Genomic DNA, 19,759 nt, shown 5'->3' on the forward strand with positions numbered 1-19,759 from the left:
GCACCTATCGGCGAAGGATTGAGTTACATCCGTGTTCTAATAGATCTTGGGCAGGAAGAAAGAGGACAGGGAGCTACCTCCTTAAACAGCAGGTGTAGGGAGTTGAGGGGTCTCCTAACAGAGAGCCATTCCTTTTGTCCAGAGAAGGGCAGAGAATGAAGAGGGAGGGAGTCAATGGCAAAAAGGTGATTCTAGAATTAGGAAAATTTAGCAGAAGCTCCCCTGGAACTTTTGATGTCTAGAAGACCCATTGGTCTGGCTACCATATTATATTATTCTTTATCTAAATTTAACTCATGAGATTCAAGGGGATTTTTCTTTCTGTGGGAACACAGCTCCAGTTTTATGGTGGGAATAACTGGGAAAAATAGGACTTGTTTTATGGCCAACTTGGTTAGAATCTGTATACTGCATAAAGTCGTGAAATACTTATACATTCACAGTGTAGTTTTGGGATGTAATTTCTATTTGGGTGGAAAATTCTTTAATTTCTTTAAGCCCTTGTTTTCTTCTGGACCCTATCCAGTTTCTTTTTGGCTAAGGGTTGGCCTAATGCCTTGCTTTGGCTAGGCTGCACGAACATGTTGGCCATGGATGGAGATTGGGAAGGAAATACTTTGTTGTGGTTAGACACAGAATCACAGAGTCATAGATTTGGGGATGGAAAGGACCTTAGAAGCCTTTGAATCCAAACCCTTCATTTTACAGGTGAGGAAACTGAGGCCCAGAGAGAGCATTGGATCATCTTCTAAAAAGGAAAATGGTCTCCAGAGAGGTTATCAAATCAAAGACCTAGAGCTTAGAAACCCTCTAGTCCAATCCCCTCATCTTATAAACTGAGTTCCAGTAAAATGAATTAACTGATCCAAAATCACATGGGTAGTAGGTGCCAGAAGCAGGATTTGAACCTAGGTCCTCCATCTTTAAAAACAGGAGATCTTTATTATACTGGCCAAACAATCTGAAGACTCGGGGTCCACAGCTGGAGTTTTAGTTACTGTCCCTAGCTAAAAGGTCACATGGAAGGATTGGCCTCTTCACCAAGCCCACAAAAACCCAGTGCCGGGGAAAAAATCTGCCTTGCTTGGCTTTCTGGGAATCCACATCACAGGGATGCACCAGCTGACAATGGGCTTGGCAGCCTGTGTGCGCACTGAGCTTTGGAGCATCTGGAAGCGGGATGAGGCCTCATTGTTGAGGAGTTTAAAGAAGAAAAAAGTCCCCCAGGGTAATAATGAAAGCAGGAGCACTGGTGAGCTCCCTGCCCTGGGCTCCATAAGGTAGCCTCCAAGAACCACTCTTTGAAGGTGTGGTAGCCCATCTACACTCAGGAGCCCATCCCCAGCCCAGCCAGCCAACTGATTCCAACCCTGATGAGGAAACCCTCCTTCCTGTCCAGCCTCCATTCCTTTGTCCTCCATGGCGGCCAGTGCCAACGCAGCCCAGTGGTCTCGTGCTGGGCCTCTGGGTTGCCCCCTCCCCCTACTTTTTCCCCATGCCCACCAGCCCCTGCCAGAAAGGAGCTTCTGGTTCCTATTATGTGTTCTGAGCTGGAATGCGCTTAGTGTTGTTAACACAAATAAACAGAGCCCCCAGGAATGTGGAGATGACACATGGAATGGACAGGCTCTTAGTATGCCTCTTGGACTGTTAATGGCTCCAGAGAGGGGCATTGCTAATGCAGGGGTAGCTGGTAACCTCCCTCTGGTGGGCAGAGCTGCTGGGATACTGGATCTGGAGAGTAGGAAAGGAAAGAAGTGTGTAAGCATAGATCTAAGAGCTAGGAGAGCCCTCAGAGGCCATCTTAGAGACGAGGAAACCGAGACCCAAGGAGGGAAGGTAGGAAGATCAGAGGCAAGATTGAAACCCAGGTCCTCTCAGCTCAGAGTCAGTCCTTTCCCCTCTATCACACAACTTCCTGACTTCATCTGGGGACGCTTAGGAGGGCGGCTTTCGTTGACATGATTCTTGTTTGAAGTATGGATTAAAGGAAGAGACTGCTTTCCAGGCAACCCGGTTTCCTTGGCCAGAGAAGCTCTGAGTGAAATTAGTAACAATAAAGCACCCCCCAAACCCCAACAGCCTTTTTTCTTACATGAGAGCCCCTGGTACGTAGATGCCATTCAGTTTTTTGAGAGCCTGAGCAGTAAGGGCAGGGTCAGCATTCCCTGAGTCCTGCCAAGTGCCAAGCTCAGCAAACATTCAGAATGAGCCTTCCAGAGCCCCCTTTGGAAGAGAATTTTAAAAAGAGCACTCCCACACTCCTAGACACCTGGGCTCCCCTGGACCACTGCAGAACGAACCTGTGGCCGGTGTTAACCTCCTACCTTCCAGCTACCTCTCCCCACAAGGGCCAAGCTAATTCAGCTGGCCACAGAGGATAGCGCCTGGTGCTCACGGGTGGCTCCTGAGTGCCCAGAGCAGGAATCCGGGGGAAGCAAGTCATTTGTAGGACAGATTCCACATTCTTATGGCTTTGGTCTCCAGTGCCAGACTGAGCATCTCTCTAACCACAGTGGCTCAGACGGATTGGAACCAGAGCCCCATGGGAGGCCTGTCTCCAGCTTCTGCTGAGGGTGGAGATGAGAGGTGATGTGGAGCATTGGGACAGAAATCAGCCTATAGCTTGCTTCAGTCGTGTGTGACTCTTTGTAACCCGTACTGTCTGTCCATGGGGTTTTCTTGGCAAAGACACTGGTTTGCCATTTCCTTCTCCAGTTAAGGCAAACAGAGGTTAAGTGACTTGCCCAGGGTCATACAACTATAAGTGTCTGAGGCCGAATTTGAACTCAGGTCATCCTGACTCCAGGTCCAGCACTCTACCCACTGAACCACCTAGTTGCTTCCTAGGCAAACAGAGGTTAAATGACTTGCCCAAGGTCACACAGCTAATAAGTGACTGAACTGGATTTGAACAGGCCCAGCCATCTAGCTGTCTCTAAATGAAATGAAATTCTTAAGTGTCCGACTGCCTTTCTCAGAATTCTCTTCTTTCAAGGCCACTCAGATGTTGCTTTCTCTATGATTTCTTCCAAGATTCCCCACAATTAATGCTTTCTCCTTCCTCATTTTTCCTTATTTCAATACCCTGTTCGCATAGTGGAAAGTCAATAGTTAACAGTTAAAATAATTAATTAAGCACTTACTATGGGCTAGTCACAGGACTATGTGCTGGTGATACAAAGAAAACCAAAACATATCCCCTGTCTTCAAGGCACTTACATTCCACATACAAGATCATACAATATTTATGGTGTAAGTAGAGGATAATCATAGATGGAAGGTGCTAGGAGTAGGAGGGCCCAAGAAAAGCCATTTGTAGAAGGCAGGATTTGAACTGTCTTGGAGAAAGCCAGGAGGCAGAGATGAGGAGGGAGAGCCTGCCAGGCATGGGGCACAGCCAGGACAAAGACACGGAGTCAGGAAATGGAGTGTCATGTAAAAAGCCTTGTGTTGTTGAATCGTAGAGCATATAGTAAGGAGTATGGTGAAAAAGATTAGAAAAGTGGGAAAGAGCCAGGTTATGGATGGCTTTAAAAGTCAGAGATTTAATACTGAACCTGAGCCAGGTTATGGATTATAGAGATTTTGTATTTAAACCTGGAGGTAAGAGGAAGCCATTAGAGTGTATTGGGTAGGTGGGGCTTGATGTGGTCATAGCTGCACTTTAGGAAAAATCGGTTTGATTTGAGGAAGAGGCCAGATTGGAGTGGGGAGAAATCCAAGGCAGGAGACCAGCCATGAGGCTATTGCAGTAGTCCATGGGTGAGGCTATGAAGGCTTGCACCAGGGTGACAGGTGACACATATGACCTGTGTGGGGTGGTGTCACTGGAGGGCCAATGGCAACATCTAGTCATTGGATGATAGGGAAGATGGTGGTGCTCCCCATCCTAATAAGGAAGTACAGAAGAGGGAAGGATTGGGCAGTGTAAGGTACACTCTCATTTTAAGGCTATTTTCCTAAGAAGTGGTTAATGATAAAAAAAAAAAGAAAGGCAGAAAAAAAGTGTGTTTGTGTAAAGAAGATTTCCATTCATAGTCAAGGGATGAAATATGGCCAGTGTTATATACGAATATCTTTATGCCTAGTAGGAGCAGAAAAATGACTTTGTTTGCATATATGCTGCTGATATATGTATATGAAAAAACACAGCTTTCAGACTGAATTTGGACGTTTTAGGTGGGGAATGATCTGTGGTGTAGATGTGAGTGCTCTCATCTCTGTCAACAATGTGGAGTGATGAGTCTCTTGTGGGGAAATAATCTAATGTTACAAAGAGGCAGAAAGAGACCTTTCATTTATTAAAAAACTAGAGAAATTTGAGTGAGAAACATAGTCTCAAAGGCATCAAAAAGACTGAAGACTCTGCTGAGGTCAGAGCTGCAAAGCATGATGGGCATCTCATCTACTTTGCATATGCATGTTTTATGACTAATGTGAGAAATTACAAATATTTGGAGATGGTTATCATTTTAAAAGGATTGTCCATTTGATGGGGGTCTTTTGGGCAGTTTTGCCTTTTTAAGTGAAAGGTAAGTCGCTGAAAGTTAGAAGGCTCTCATTTAATTAAACTTTTGAGGGGAGGAGGACGGCAGAGGAAACTGAGGCAAAGAAGGGAAAAGTTGGGATTGAGTTAGATGCAATCAGCTGATAGACATCATCTGAGTAGGCCCTGATTGGTTGGAGAGAGAAGTGATGTCATTTGCCAAGAGCTCCTATGACCTCTGTTGCTCTTTAGGGCCACCTAGAGGTGGAAAGAGGTAAAGCTTCTCCTAAGGGTCTGTTACTCTCTGTTGCCACCTCTGGCGTGAAATGGAAAAGCAGAAAGGGCTTTGCAGCTGCTTTGATAGCCCTGTGAGCTCCAGGCGGCCTCGGATGCTTTACTGCGAGCTCTGTTCTGATTGGACAACCCAGCACCTGGGTGAGCGAGTGACTGGTGGGACCACCCACAGGTAGCCAGTTTGATGAGCCTTGCAGTTGTCTGGCTCTTCGCATTAAGAGCTAACGCTTTTGTTTAAAAGTCCATTAATAGCAAACTGAAGGAGCTTGTGAGGGGAGGGGAGGAGAAGATAGAAGGAGGGAGGACAGGAGAAGTCCAGGAGGAGAGGAGAGGGGAGGAGAAGAGAAGAGACAATCAGGAGGAGAAGAGAGGAGAGGGGAGGGGAGAGGAGAGAGGAGGGTTTTTCCAGTTGCAGTGATTAGGATCAGTAGTTAGTGAGCAGAGACACAGTTTTATCCGGTGAAGATGTTGCTTAATGGACCAATACCATTGAAGTCTGAAATCCAGAGTTGTGAGCTGCCCCGAGCACACAGACTTTCCTCCCTCTTGTGTCTCCTTGCTGCTACGTGCATCTACTCTTCATCATAGATAATGACTGCATCGGTGGGACGATGTGGGATCTGGGTTTACACGTATATCGTGATGCATTTTACTACTTATGCGTTTGCCTTAATATATTATTATCCATAATATTATTGTTTCTTTTGCTTTATTGTTAAGGAAATGGCTGTTTAAGATTTGAAAGTTATGATTTCGAGTGACTAGGTGTGTAAATAGCATATCTGTACGGGAGAGTTACCTTGTGGGTGACTGGCACCGTAGAAGGGAAGCCCGCTGTATGGGGGCTCAGGACCTAGAGCGGTGCATAGGGGAAGTGCGTTTCCCTTCTGCGGGGTCACTCCTGGCGTCCTTTTGAAAGTAACCATGGGGTGACAGTCCATCTCTGACTCCTAGGGTGGGGGCAGCTTGGAGTGAGCGAGTCAATCCCACGGAGAGCTGGATGTCTCCTACTCCTAGGTGAGAAGAGCGATTATTCCCCACTGTAGCGGACCACCCCAGTGTGCACGTTGATGGTGTGTGTGTCAGAGGGTTAGACGATGAGTTCTGTTGTGAATGTGTTGAGTTTGAGATTTCTCATTGTACTTAATCATGGTTTATTACATATAAAAATCTCAATTATGTATTGTATACTGATTTAGTAAAATATTGAATTATTGAGCACCTACCATGGAGTAAAAGATGTGCCTAAATAGCTGGTCATTCAAAGAAAGTATGGTTTTTGTTTTTGTTTTTTTTTGGTGAGACAATTGGGGTTAAGTGACTTGCCCAGGGTCACACAGTTAGTAAGTAACATGTGTCTGAGACTAGATTTGAACTCTGGTCCTTCTGACTCTAAGGCCAGAGCTCTATCTGCTGCGCCACCTAGCTGCCCCAGTATGGGTTTTTTTTTAATGGAGGACAGGCTCAACCCCCTTAGGCTCCATGGAGAGAGGCAGCTAGTGGACAAATCATTGAACCTCTCTGGGCCTCGACCTTCTCATCTATAAAATGGGAATAATAATATTTATTAGCCCTACTTTATCTTAGAGTTACTGTGAGGGATGCATTTTGTTGACAATAATAAGAGATAGTAATAATGCATTTTTCTACAGCTATTTAAAGTTTATAAAATGCTTTACAAATACTCAGGCTTCTTGACTGCCCTGTGAGGTAGGCCCTCCATGTATTATTATTATCCCCATTTTACAGATGAGAGAACTGAGACATTAAGTGAGGGAGGACCTGAACCCAGTTCTTCCAGGCCAACTCTCTGTTATGGCTCCTTGTCTTCAAACGTAAAGTGCTATAGGAATATGATTTATAGAGCAGCTAGGTAGCACAGTGGATCGGGTACTGGTCCTGGATTCGGGAGGACCTGAGTTCAAATCCAGCGTCAGACACATAACACTTACTAGCTGTGTGACCCTGGGCAAGTCACTTAACCCCATTGCCCAGCCAAAAAAAAAAAAAGAAAAAAGAAATATGATTTATAGGGCAGCTAGAATGAGGCACTGGCCCTGGAGTCGGTGACCTAAATTCAAATCCAGCCTCAGACACTTACTAGCTATGTGATCCTGGGCAAGTCAATTAACTCTAATTGCCTGGGAAAAAAGACATCTAATTTATAATGTCTAGTCTTGATAGGCCCTCAAGGGCAAGGGTTTTTAATGTAGTAGAATCCTGGAAAATTCCCTGGACCAGCAGACAGCAGCCCTGAGTACTAGCCTCAGTCCTGCCGTTGACTTTGTGTATTGTGTGACCTTGGATGACATTCACTGACCCCAGACTCAGTCCCTTGGCTCTCCTGCACCATCAATAATGATAGATGCCAACATGACTGTGTCCAGCTCATGCTGGTGCCAGCCCTATTACCAGCCTCAGGAGGATAGCAGAAACTGAGTCTGGGAGTTTGTCTGTCTGTCTCTTCCCACCCAAAGGTTCAAGGCCTCCAGCGGTCACATTTTCCCCTTTTCTTTATGGTTTTTCAAACCTAAACATAGATACAGCCAGGAAAAACGTAACTGCATAGGCTTAAGCAGCAGCATATGGGAGTTAGGCTAGGTTCAGCAAAAAATTTCCTAATAGTGAAAAATTTGGGATGCTGGAATGCATGAAACAGAAAGAGAATGGGGGAAAAAACAGAAAATGAGCTCGCTTTTTCCATGTGGAAGCTGGCTTAGGAATCAACTTACCTGAGTACAAGGGTGGAACTGGGTGGAAAAACTACTTACTAAGTGGTGTGGTTTGTTTTTTTTTTTCATCCCTGGAGTCTGGAATTACTGGGGGAGGGAAGGGAGAGAATACATATTTATTAAGTGCCTACTATGTGTCAGGCCCTGTGCTAAGTGTTTTCTACAAATATTATCTCATTTGATCCTTACAACAACCCTGAAAGGTAGGTGCTATTATTATCATCCCCATAATACAATTGAGGAAACTGAGGCAAACAACTCCCCCTGGGTCACACAACTAGTAAGTTCTCGGATCTTCTTGACTTGAGGTCCAGTGTCCTATCCCCTGCACCCACTAGCTGCCTCTGATTTACAGTACAGATTTCAGAACTGAAGAATTTCAGGGAGGCTAGGGCTCTCAGAGGCCATTGCATTACACAATCACAGCCTCCTAGGCTTAGAGCTGGAATGAACCTCAGAACTTGTCTAGCTCAACCCTCATTTTACTGATGAGAAAACTGAGGCACAGGAAAGCTAAGTGACTGGGGGAGAAACCAGCCGTCTCCAGCTTACCTGACAAATAGAGATCCAGCCTTTGCTCTGAGATCCCTCTATTGAGTGAGATCTCATTACCTCCCAAGGCAGGATGTCACACTCTTGGAGAGTCAGGAAATTTTCATTTACCTTGAGTTGGAACATACCTCTTTGTAATTTCCATGCAATGCTCTTTAATTCATCTTTCTAGGACCAAACCAATGCAATGTAAACCCTTATCCACTGTGGGGGTTGGGACCGTCCAGAAGTAGATGAGATTACCTCTAAAGGTGATGGTCCCCCATCCCTGGAGGTTTTCAAACTGAGGCTGGGTGACCATTTGTCAGAGATGTTGTAGATTCTGTGGACTGGACTAGATGGCTTTGGAAGTCATCACTGCCCTTAGCACAGTGCCTGGCACGTAGTAGGTGCTTAATCAATGCTAGCTGACTCAACTGGACTTCTGGCTCTGAAATTCTGTGATTCTCAAATGTGCAACATCAGACTTCAAGGACAGGGAGGGGGAAAGGCCTAAAATTCATTTTTTCCATTCTCGTGGGTTCAGGTGAGACCATCCTTTAACCAGCTCCTACTGGGGAGAAGTTGCATTTTGTCCCCTAACTTCTCTCTGTGTTACCCAGGCCAATGACTTATGATGCACCAATATGTACAAATTCAACTTGATGAAGCCCTTTTCAATCATGAGATTCTGTGATCCAATGAGAGTTGGGGGGTATTCAGAAAAGCGTTCAATTTCCCACCCCCCCCAAGTTCCTCATAGTCCAGGAGAGAGTCAGTTTTCTATGATTGGTTTCATTACTTCGAAACCATACCTGGAATTATGAAGAATTAGCCATATCTAGTTCCTGCTCCCTTCCCACCTCACCGTCTTGATTCTGGAGCTGGGGCCAACCTCCTCCAGAACCTTCTCCCCTGAAATTCTTGGGGCTGCATCTTTGGAAAGGCACAAACCTAAGTCTCAATAAGCCAACCAAAAAGAAGTGGAGAGAAGGCTCTGGTTGGTGGAAAGCTCTTCCTGGCCTCTTACTTCCAATGGGGATCCTCCCAGAGGGGCAGAAGACCAAGACCTTAGAGACAGAGGTTCCTAGTGGGCACAGGGTGACTCCAGCTTCATTGGCCTGGGAGGAGAGAAAGTAGGGGCATTTAACAACTGAACATCACTGGGTGGGGAGAACGGGGGAATGTTTTTTGCTTCTGGTTAGACTAGATTCAGGAGTAGGTCAGCACCTGGCATGCCTTGGAGAAGGGAAAAGTCAAGAACCCAAAGAAGAGGTTGACCTCCTCCCTCCACTCTTGACTAGTGTTTGGGGATGAGAGTGTGCCAGGTTTCTTGGGGAAATGTTTCAGTCAGCTCTCCATATTGCTTTTCCAATAAACGCGTACTACTTCCATCTGCTCTGGGAGATTAGCTGGGAAACCCGACTCCAGATAATGTATGTCCTTCAGGGATCCTTCTGAGAATATTAGCAGGGAGGGCCAGTCTAGGTGAGACGCTCCGTGAGGAACTCCTGACATTCTTTATCCCTGGCATTTCCTTCTGTGCCATATTTATTTCCCAAAGGGCTGGGGAGAATGAGATGCTGTGGATGTCCTTTCTCCTTCCCCATCAGGAAGGGGGCTGACCTCCCGATCTTTCTCGTAGAGAGAGGAAAAACTGACTCAGGACTCTTAGAGTTGGAAGGGATTTCAGATGATCCAGTCTAACAAGTACCATATTTGAACAAAACCCAAGGGTTATCTGTCTCTGCTTGAAGACCTTCAGTGATGATAGGAACAAGACCTCCTGAGGTGTGCACCGTTCATTTTTGGTTGCTTCTAATGACCAGAAAGTTTTTCCTATGTAGGCATGAATTCTGCCCATGTATAATTTTTGCCTGTCGCTCCCCATTCTGTCCTCTGGAGCCAAGCATCTCTCTCCCCCAGGCAGCCCTTCAGATACACAGGAGAGAGCTCTTCTGACCTTTCTCAGGCCTCTTTTCTCTGGACCAAACCTCTGGTCTTGGATCTTTGTATGGCCTGGTCTTCACACCATCTTCTTTTGGACATGGGATCTTAGGTCTAGAGCTGGAAGGAACCTCTGAGGGCACCTATCCTATTCTCCCTTTACTGATGAGGAACTTGCCCAGGTCACACAGATAATCATCAGAGGCAAGTTTTGATCCCAGGTCCTCCAATTCCAGACCCTGGGCTCTTTCCACTGATGCCTGCAGCTTGTTCTAAACTGGGAGGCCCGGAATTGAACCCAGTACTCCAGAAATAGTCTGACCAGGGCAGAGGACAGAGGGACTATCACCCCCAATCCCTAACTCTCTGCATCTCTTAAAACTAGGCTTGTGGTCTACTGAAACCCCCTGATCTTTGCACAAACTGTTGTCTATCCTCCCTCGTACTGGAGAAAAGACTCCATCTAACCAGCATCCCCTCTCTCCTGCGCTGAATCTCCTGTCCAGCTGTTACACAGGGAGCTTCTCCATCTGTCTCCTCCTCTTCTACTCCCTACTCATCAAGGCAATGATGATTCTGACCTTCTTCCTTTCTAGTACGGAACCCATGCACGGACAGGAATGGAGGCTGCATGCACAGATGCCAAGCCCGCCGAGGGGTGGCCCATTGTGAGTGCCATGCTGGATATCGACTGGCAGCGGACCGCAAGACGTGTGAAGGTAGGACTGCTTGGAGTCTGCCTTCTCTGCTCCCGGTTGGGGTGGGCTGCCCTGGACCGATATTTGTACCACCTGCCACACAAGAGTAGGAGGAAAGTGCTTGAATTCAATTCGGTGAACATTTATTAAGCACCTACTGTGTGCCAAGCACTATGCCAAGAGCTGGGGATGCAAGAAAGGCAAAAGACAGTGCCTGCCCTCCAGGAGCTTCCAGTCTAATGAAGGAGACAACATTGAAACAGCTATGTACAAATAAGCTATAGACAGGATCAACCGGGGACAGCTCTCATAGGGCAGGAAGATCGCTGGCAAATCCGGGGAAGTAAATATGACTGTTGTTGTCTTTGTCACTTTGGTCTGAACCTGTGATTTCACTGGGGTGGGAGACTCCCAGTAAGGAAAGCCCCTCCACCAATGTGGATCTGTCACTATTCTGCAATTTGCTTAAGCCTCAGAACAGGGCTGCGCAGTCAGTCTGTGTCAGAGACTGAACGTGAACCCAAGCTGTTCTGAACCTCGGCTGGCGGGTACATAGAGCATCAGGCCTGGAGTCAGGAAGACCTGAGTTCAAATCTGGCCTCAGATACTTATTAGCTGTGTGACCTTGGGCAAGTCACTTCTTCCTGTTTGCCTTGGTTTCCTCATCTGTAAAATGAGCCATTCTATTCTGCTTCTCATGTAGATGAGAATTATTATTATTATGCATGATTACCAAACTCAGCTATTCTTCCCAGAGGGAAACAAGTATGGATTATTAATATTAATACTATTATTTTGGTCTAGACCTGTAATTTCATTGCTAATTACCCAACCCAACTGCTATTTCCCAGGACTAGAGAAGTAAGTATGAGTTGTTATTATTTATTTAAAAAACCTATATTCCTTGTTGAAATGCAGCACAACAAGGTGGGCAATTGGCCTCAGAGCTAAGAAGACCTTCAAGGATTTAAGGGTGACCCTTGGTATGCAAGGTCAAATCATTTCACCTTTTCGCTTTCTTGGCCACTCTTTTAAGACTCCAAATTACAGAGAAGTGTCAGTCTACATGGTGAGAGGGGATTTTCCTTCCTGGGAGTTACCTATCATGAAGAAATCATAGGTTTGGTACCTACAATTGACATTCAGTGACTTCATTGCAAAAGCAGGAATATGGCAAGGTGGAGAAAACAACGTTGGAAAATACAATTTGGCTTATTAAGGTGTGAAAAAAGCTGGAGGCTTGTAAATTACTCAAGGGCTAATGCTTATACGTTATGAATTCAGTTATCCCGTCCACATCGCTGGGTTTAGGGAGAGGTACCCCTGCCATCTAGAAAATCCATGGAAAATGTTTTGTTCCAAAGAGGAAATCTGAATTTTTTCTTTTTCTTTAACAGGGTGTTTACAGCACTTTATTGTATCATTTGGGTGAAGGATTTGGTCGTAGGCTCTGTGTTGTCTGCTGGCCTTAGCATGCCATCTGCAGCTTCTGCAAAACTCCCCTAAAATTCCCATTTACTTTCTCATGCCAATCCCGATATATCAAAACCGCAATGGGGAAAGTTACGGTGTGGAACAGATAACTGTACTCTCTTCAGAAAGAGTCCGAAGGCACTGGATGTGATGACTTAATTTTAATCAGTTAAATCATCAAGCCTTTATTTAGTACCTGCTGCTGCAGAGGCAGGAACTCGGGCTACTATTGGGCATTCAATGAAGGCTGGAGTGATTTGGGTTTAAAGGCATAGTCAGGTAGCTGCATTTAAAACCCAAGGGACCTTTCTAAAGCCTGTTTTTTTCCAGAGCTATATTTCAAGAAATCATAAATGAAAACTTTGCGGGGACAAAAAACAAATTGTCCCAGCTTTTTGAAAAAAAAAATTTTTTTTTAAATTTCAAATAAATAAATAAGACATCAGCCTCATTAGGTCATTGGTGCCCTTTGAGAATGGACAAGCAGCAGCAGTCTGTGTGACCCTGAGCAAGTCACTTCTCCTCTGTCTGCCTCGCTTTCCCACTCTGTAAAATGGGGATAATAATAGCAGGATTACCTACTTCCTAGGGTTGTTGTGAGGGTCTAATGAAATAATATGTGTAAAGGCTTTGCCCACTGCCAGTCACATAGTAGATAGACTAATAATAATATATAATAACTGATTATAATAATATAGTATATTAATAATATAATAATAACATAAATAATTTAATAAATGTTTGTTTCCCTCCTTCCTATCCCGGATGGAAATGACCTGTTCCTCTATAGTTTCTCCTAGAATCTGCACGGTCTTCTCCTTTGTACTTATCTTATGCTTCCTTAGTCTTCTACATGTGGTAAATGTTTGCAGAAGTGAGCCAAGTTGACTTGCCAGGACACTGGGTCACTTGGGGGTACTGGTGGTTGCCTCGTCTGTCCGTGGGGCCTCAGCTTTTTGTCTGCTTTCCAGATGTGAACGAGTGTGCCCTGGGCCTGGCCATGTGCTCACACGGCTGCCTCAACACGCGCGGCTCCTTCAAGTGCGTCTGCAACCCGGGTTATGAGCTGGGATCAGACAGCAGGCAGTGCTACCGTATGTATGGCCCCCCAGGTCTCGGGTTGTGGGTCTCCCAGGGGTCCTGGTCCTCTCTAACTCCTAAGCGGGCCCAGCGCCATGCATGCTGGCATCCTGGGCTGCGTCTTCTGGGGAGAGGCCCTGAGATGATAGAAAGACAGCTGTCTTTGGAATCATAGGACCTACATTGACGTCCCAACCTTGCCTCATCCTCCCTGTATGACCGCAAACAAGTCACTTCACCTCTCTGGGCCTCAGTTTCCTCATCTGTAAAATGGAGGGGTTGGGTTGGATATCCTGTGGGCTTTTTTCCTGCTCTGGATCTGTGAGCCTCTTCCTTTCTCCCAGGGAAGGGTAGCTCCATGGAGGAAGGATTAAGATAAGCCTAGAATTTGCGCAAAGATATTTGAAAGAAGATTCGTTAAGCACCTCCCTTTGAGAGGAATCCCAGTTCTCCTAGCTTCTCCCCCAAAGAGCCGAGCCTTCCTAGGGCACGAAGCTTTATGTCCCTCGGGGGCTCCAGGGCCATGTTCCTGTTTATGGGAGTTTCCCCCAGAGGCTGGGTAAGGTTGTCCCCTCAGATGCTCCAGACAAGGGTGTAGACTGAGAGCTGGGGGAGACCTTACAGCCCACCTGGTCCATCTCCTGCCCCTCATTTTACAAATGAGGACACTGAGGCACAGAGGCTCAATGAAGTGCCAAAGTCCACCCAGCTAGTAAATATTTGAGATGGGATTTGACCCAGCTCTTCCTGATTCCAGCAGTCCATTCCTTATGCCAGGCTGCCTTGGGCAAGTGTTTGCCTTACCCTTCCTCCCCCTCCCCATTCAATAAGTGTCTTAACCAGATGTTGTGCTAAGTTCAGAGCACCCAAAGACAGAAGGAAAAGCAGTCCCTGCCCTCCAGGAGCTTCCCTTTCGTCTCCAGGCATCGAGATGGAGATCGTGAACAGCTGTGAGGCCAACAACGGTGGTTGCTCCCACAGCTGCAGTCACACCAGCTCCGGCCCCCTCTGCACCTGCCATCAGGGCTATGAGCTAGACACGGACCAGAAAACTTGCATTGGTGAGCGGAGCGTGAAGCCGGAGGGGCTCGCCTCCTGGAGGCAGGGAAAGCGTGGGTGGGGGAGAGAGGGTTTGTGCGTCGTCCCCTGCCACCCCCAACGAGAAGGGTGTCTGCTGTCTGGGCAGCAAAGCCAGAGACAGAGTTAGAGCCTTTCTGAAGTCCCACAGCTATTGATTTTTCATACATCTTTATAAGTGTAAATTATAATAAACTGTTTACATATGTAGTTTCCAATATAGAAGTTTCTCCTCTGTCTTAACTCTGCTAAACAGATCAGTGAGAGTTGCAGTAGGGGGCTTTCTCTTAGGTCTGGGCCTAGGGATAAAGAGCATTAATTACCCCCAGGATGCTGGTAATCGTATCTGTGCTGCCCATCTGTACACCCTACTAATATTTCTGGTATTGTATTGCCTTTGTTTGAACCATAGTGGGAGGCATGGGACTGTATCTGTGGTTTCATTGCTATGAAAACTCCCTCTTATGAAGGTGTGTTGGCATCTCCTTTGCCTAGAGCACAGAAAGGTTAAGTGATTTGCCCAGGGCCACGTGGCCAGTATGTGTCAGAGATGGGACTTGAACCCAGGCCTTCCTGGTTGAGGCTGACTCCCCCACATGCTGGTAATCCACTCAGGGCTTGTATAATCAGTACAGCCTTCCACCCTGGGCACATCCTGGTGCTGAAGAGATCTCCTTTAGGGAGACTGGTACCCACCCCCTCAATACCACCCGTGTCACTTACTGGGATGGGAAGCCCCACTCGGAAGGCCATGGCCTTCCAAACCAGATGGGTGGCCGAGGAGCCGAGGAGCCCTGCAGGGCAAGGGTTTGTTGAGGGGCGTCCTGTTAATTACCATTCCTGCAGATATCGACGACTGTGCGAGCAGCCCCTGCTGTGCCCAGGCCTGCACCAACAACCCAGGAGGGTATGAGTGTGGCTGTTACGCTGGGTACCGACTTAGCACAGATGGCTGCGGGTGTGACGGTGAGTACTGCAAGTGGGGGCAGTCGGCATTCTGGAGAAATGGGAAGGTAAGCTCAGCAGGGCCCCTGCTGTTGTCCGTCCGGGCCCCCTCCCCCCTCTCCCCGGGGTAGCAGCGTCCCTCTTTGTTTCAGCCGGCCTCAAGGCTGAGACATGAGCTCATTTGAACCTCACAGTGGGAGACAGATGCTGTGATATATTATCCCCATTTTACAGATGAGGAAACAGTCTCACATAGGTGAAATGACTTGTCTATAAATATCTGAGATGGGATTGGAACCCAGTTCTCCCTGTCTTGGAGTCCCTGCTGAATATCCTGGGGGTGGGGAAAGGTTGGTTTGTAATGTTTGTTTGTTTTGTTTTGTTTTTAAGATAGTGACTCACCCAAGGTAACACAGGTATTAGGTAGCTTTGACTCCACTATTCTAAGATGGTCTCTGAGTGTGGCTGATGTGGTCAGTAGCCTCAGGACTGTCCTGAGCTGCCCATGGCCAACTGGGGACTGGTCTGCTCCCTGGGTGCCCAGAAATTTGAACTAACACAAGTCACCCCCAATTCCCTGGGACTCCCCAAGGCCATGGGGGTCCTGGGGTTCTATCACTCTTTTTTCGGTTTTCCATAGATGTCGATGAGTGCTCCTCCAACAATGGCGGGTGTGAGCACATTTGTGAGAACCTCGTGGGCTCCTTCCAATGCACCTGTGAAATTGGTTACAAGCTGGAGGAGGATCGGAGGAGCTGTACCCGTGAGTGCCCCGGGTCCCAGGGATCCCTTCTCCCTTCCTTGCTGTCTGTGATCCAGACCCAACCCAATATGGCACCCAACCATAATGGCCTCCCATTGGCTAAGAAAAGGGGCAGCTCCTGGGATTCTCCAGGGTTGGTGCTGGACATCCCAAGTCCTAGAGTCTCAGAGCTGGAACAGACCTCACACGCCACCTTGTCCAAACTGTCCTTGAGCAAGAGGTCAAATGGTCACCCAACTTTGACACTGACTCCCCCTTTAGGAAGGGGGGGTCTACCACCTCCCAAGGCAGCCCATTCCACGCTGGGAAAACTCGACTTGTTAGAAAGGTTTTCCTTACATCAACCCCAAATCTGCCTTCCATTGCCCCCTTCAGGGCCCAAGCAGAATAAGCTTCGTCCAACTTCCCAATGACCCTGCTTTGGGTTCCTTGATGACAGCTCTCGTGTCCTCCCCAGGTCTCCTCCAGGCTCCCCGGGTCCTTCAGCCCATTCTTATGTGGCATGGTTTTCAGATCTTTCCCCATCCTAATCACCCTCCTCTGGACAATCCTTAGCTTGACAATATCCTTTCTAAGAAGTGGCTCCAAGACCACGTCTGGTCTGACCAGGGCAGAGGATGACGGGACTGTATCATCTCACTGGCCTGGGCCCTCTGCCTTTCTTACTCCAGTCTAATATTGCATTAACCTTCCCGCAATAGCTGGTCCCTCTAACTTAGGATACCATTTGTCTGATGTCATTAGAGGGGGCATGATTCCTCACCAACATCTTCGCCCGACCATCTCTGACTTCCCCTGGATGTCCATGATGGCCCTGCCACCATTTATGCTCATAGGACCTCCTTCCTGGAAAAGCCCTTTTGCAAGCCCAGTCCAACCTCCTTATCATTCAGAAAGTGAGAAGGGAAGCTGACGTCCCTAAATCCAAATGGTTTCATTTATCTAAACCTTTCCAGGAAAATTGGTATAAGCCCTTAAATTTGTTGATGTTTCCTGGCCTGCACAATCTCTTAGGCTAACACATTCCATCTGGCCTGGATGCCCTACAGACTCTCTTGCCTCCAAACCCAAATCCCTGCAGTAGAAAGGGGTTCCCTGAAAGCTGTGCCCTGCCTCTTAGGGCTTCCCTAGACCTGCCATATTAGGTGCAACAACATTACGAAGGGACATAGGAACAATGTTATCGATTGGTCTTTGTCAATTGGCAGGTTTGGGTGCAAGGTGTTAGCGATGTTGTTGTTATCATCTTTCCCAAGTGGGGCTCAGGGTCAGGGGTGATGAGGACAGGAGAAAAGAGGATTCACGCTCTAAGAACCCCGGACATCCTTGGGATGGATGTTGGTACTTTAGTGAGGAGTCAAGGACACTCGACCTAGAGATGGTGGGATGATCCCAGGATCAAAGATTTAGCATTGGCAGGGATCTTGCAGGCTATCAAGTTTAACTCCCTTATTCTACAGGTGAGGAAACTGAGGCTGGGATCACCAAAGTGTGAGGCAGTTGGCCTCAACCAGGAAGACCCGAGTTCAAATTCTGTCTTTGACATCTACAGTTAGTAAATGTCTGAGGCCGTGTTTGAGGCCTGGTCGTCCTGATGTCAAGTCCGACACTCCATCCACTCAGCTGAAGGACTGTAGGTGCCTTCCCTGCCCCTGCTGGGTCTTAGGGAGGAAGAGAAGTTCTGAGCATTTCTCTGCCGTCCTTTCCCTAGCCCTGGATGACTCAGTCGACGCCTTGGATGGGCGGCAGCCCTTTGTACGGCCCATCCCCCACATCGCTGTGTTGCACGATGAGCTGGCCCAGCTCTTTGAAGAGGAATATGAGGCGGGGGATGAGGAGGAGATGGAGGCCAGAGGAGAGCACACGCTGTCGGAGAAGTTTGGTGAGAACCGGCCTGTCTGGGGAGCAGGCCCTGTTGGCTCTGGTCCTCTGAACCTGGGTCTTTCCTGGCCCATACATGCCAAGGGCTATCGGATCCTCATCCTCAAATGAGGCCATGTATCTGCAGGATCTTGGAATTAGAACTATTCAGACCCCACCCCCCACCCCAGCCTTGTGCAATGCCTTGCATTTTACAAAAGAGGAAACGGAGGCCCAGAGAAGTTCAGCAGCTTATCCAGAGGCATAGAATAAATCCACAGCCAGAAGGGGACCTCACAGATCACTGAGTACAACTCCTTCATTTTACAAATGAGGAAACTGAGGCCTAGAGTATGTCTTGCCCAGGGTCACTCAGATACTAAGTGTCTGAGTTTGAAAATCAAATCCAGATCATTTGTCCTGCTTGGATTCCTGTTCCCACAACATCAAGGCCATACTGTCCTCATTTGGCCTTGTGAGGTCCCTAGACACGTTCAGTGAAGCAACACTACATATTATTGTTGTTCAGTCATTTTTTAGTCACATCCAACTTTTCATGACTCTACTTGGGGTTTTCTCGGCAAAGATACTGGAGAGGTTTGTCATTTCGTTCTCTAGCTCATTTTACAGATGAGGAGACTGAGGCAGACAGGGTGAAGTGACTTGCCCAGGATCACAAAGCTAGTAAGTGTCTGAGGCTGGATTTGAACTCAGGAAGATGAGTCTTCCTGGCTCCAGGCCCAGCAGTCTGTGCACTGTGCCACCTAGCTGCCCCCACATTATATGTTAGAGGGGGTTATAATAAATGGTCACTCGGTGGAATGATGTTAAAGAAGGAGGAAGGAGAGAAGTCCCGGAATCGCAGAATCTGAAGATTGAGAGGCACAAGCGCCCCCATCCGCCCACTCATCCCACTCAGCCAGGCCTCCTCCCCCATGTCCAGGGCACTGCAGCACAGAACTTACCTAAACATTGGATATATTGGTCCAGTTGCCTAGAAAAAGCCCTGGGCAGGTAGTGCCTCCATTCTGGCCAATTCACCAAGAATTTATTAAGCACCTACTGTATACCAAGCAACTACTATATACCTTCGAGAAGGAAATGGCAAACCACTCCAGCATCTTTGCCAAGAAAACTCCAAATGAGGTCATGAAGAATCAGACATGACTGAAATGACTGTCCAACAACAATACACCAGGCTGAGTGCCAGGATACAAAGATAAAAGGAAAACAGCCCCTAGCCTCAAGAAGCTTATATTCTATTGGGAGGAATCGATGTTGACTTTTACACATGAGGGTAGAATCTATACAAAATCTTTTAGTATTAATTAATAAGTAATTCATCAGTAGGGATCAAGAAAGTCCTCTTGTGGGAGGTGGCATGTGAGTTGAGAGCCCTAAAGGGACCCTGGGATTCTTAGAAACAGCTTTGAGAAAGGAGGAAGAGCAATGTGGGTATGAGGAACATCTATGACAAAGGCCTGAAGGTGGGAGATGGGATGCTCGGGAACAGAAAATAAGCCAGTTTGACTGGAACACAGAGGAGAGTGAGAGAGAGGGGTCACACAAAAGGAGTCCGGAATGAGAGGTTGGAGCCCGACTGTAAAGTTACCTGCCACCCCCTCAGAGGCCTGCTTTTTCTTTCCTTCTCCTGATCATTGCAGTCTGTTTGGATGACACCTTTGGCCATGACTGCAGCCTGACGTGTGATGACTGTAGGAATGGGGGCACCTGTCGCCTTGAGCTTGACGGCTGTGACTGTCCTGAGGGTTGGACGGGTATCATTTGCAACCAAAGTAAGTTATGAATTTGATAAATGAATGAATGAATGAGTGAATTCATAAATGAATGAGTGAATGAATTAATGAGT

The 19,759-nt window shown here is 47.2% G+C and overlaps 1 protein-coding gene across 4 annotated transcripts in view; it reads left to right on the forward strand.

The window, feature by feature from the left end:
* LOC114029553 (multiple epidermal growth factor-like domains protein 6) overlaps nt 1-19,759 on the forward strand; it is a 381,178-nt gene that overhangs the window by 306,394 nt on the left and 55,025 nt on the right. For all 4 annotated transcript variants that reach the window (XM_027844048.1, XM_027844051.1, XM_027844049.1 and 1 more), the window contains 7 exons: nt 10,590-10,712; nt 13,136-13,258; nt 14,168-14,305; nt 15,168-15,287; nt 15,907-16,029; nt 17,741-17,911; nt 19,554-19,685. In XM_027844048.1, the coding sequence (XP_027699849.1) occupies nt 10,590-10,712; nt 13,136-13,258; nt 14,168-14,305; nt 15,168-15,287; nt 15,907-16,029; nt 17,741-17,911; nt 19,554-19,685 (930 nt within the window). The remainder of the gene's footprint in view (nt 1-10,589; nt 10,713-13,135; nt 13,259-14,167; nt 14,306-15,167; nt 15,288-15,906; nt 16,030-17,740; nt 17,912-19,553; nt 19,686-19,759) is intronic.

Source organism: Vombatus ursinus, unplaced genomic scaffold (genome assembly GCF_900497805.2).
Source record: "Vombatus ursinus unplaced genomic scaffold, bare-nosed wombat genome assembly UNPS02014932.1, whole genome shotgun sequence".
Taxonomy (NCBI): domain Eukaryota; kingdom Metazoa; phylum Chordata; class Mammalia; order Diprotodontia; family Vombatidae; genus Vombatus; species Vombatus ursinus.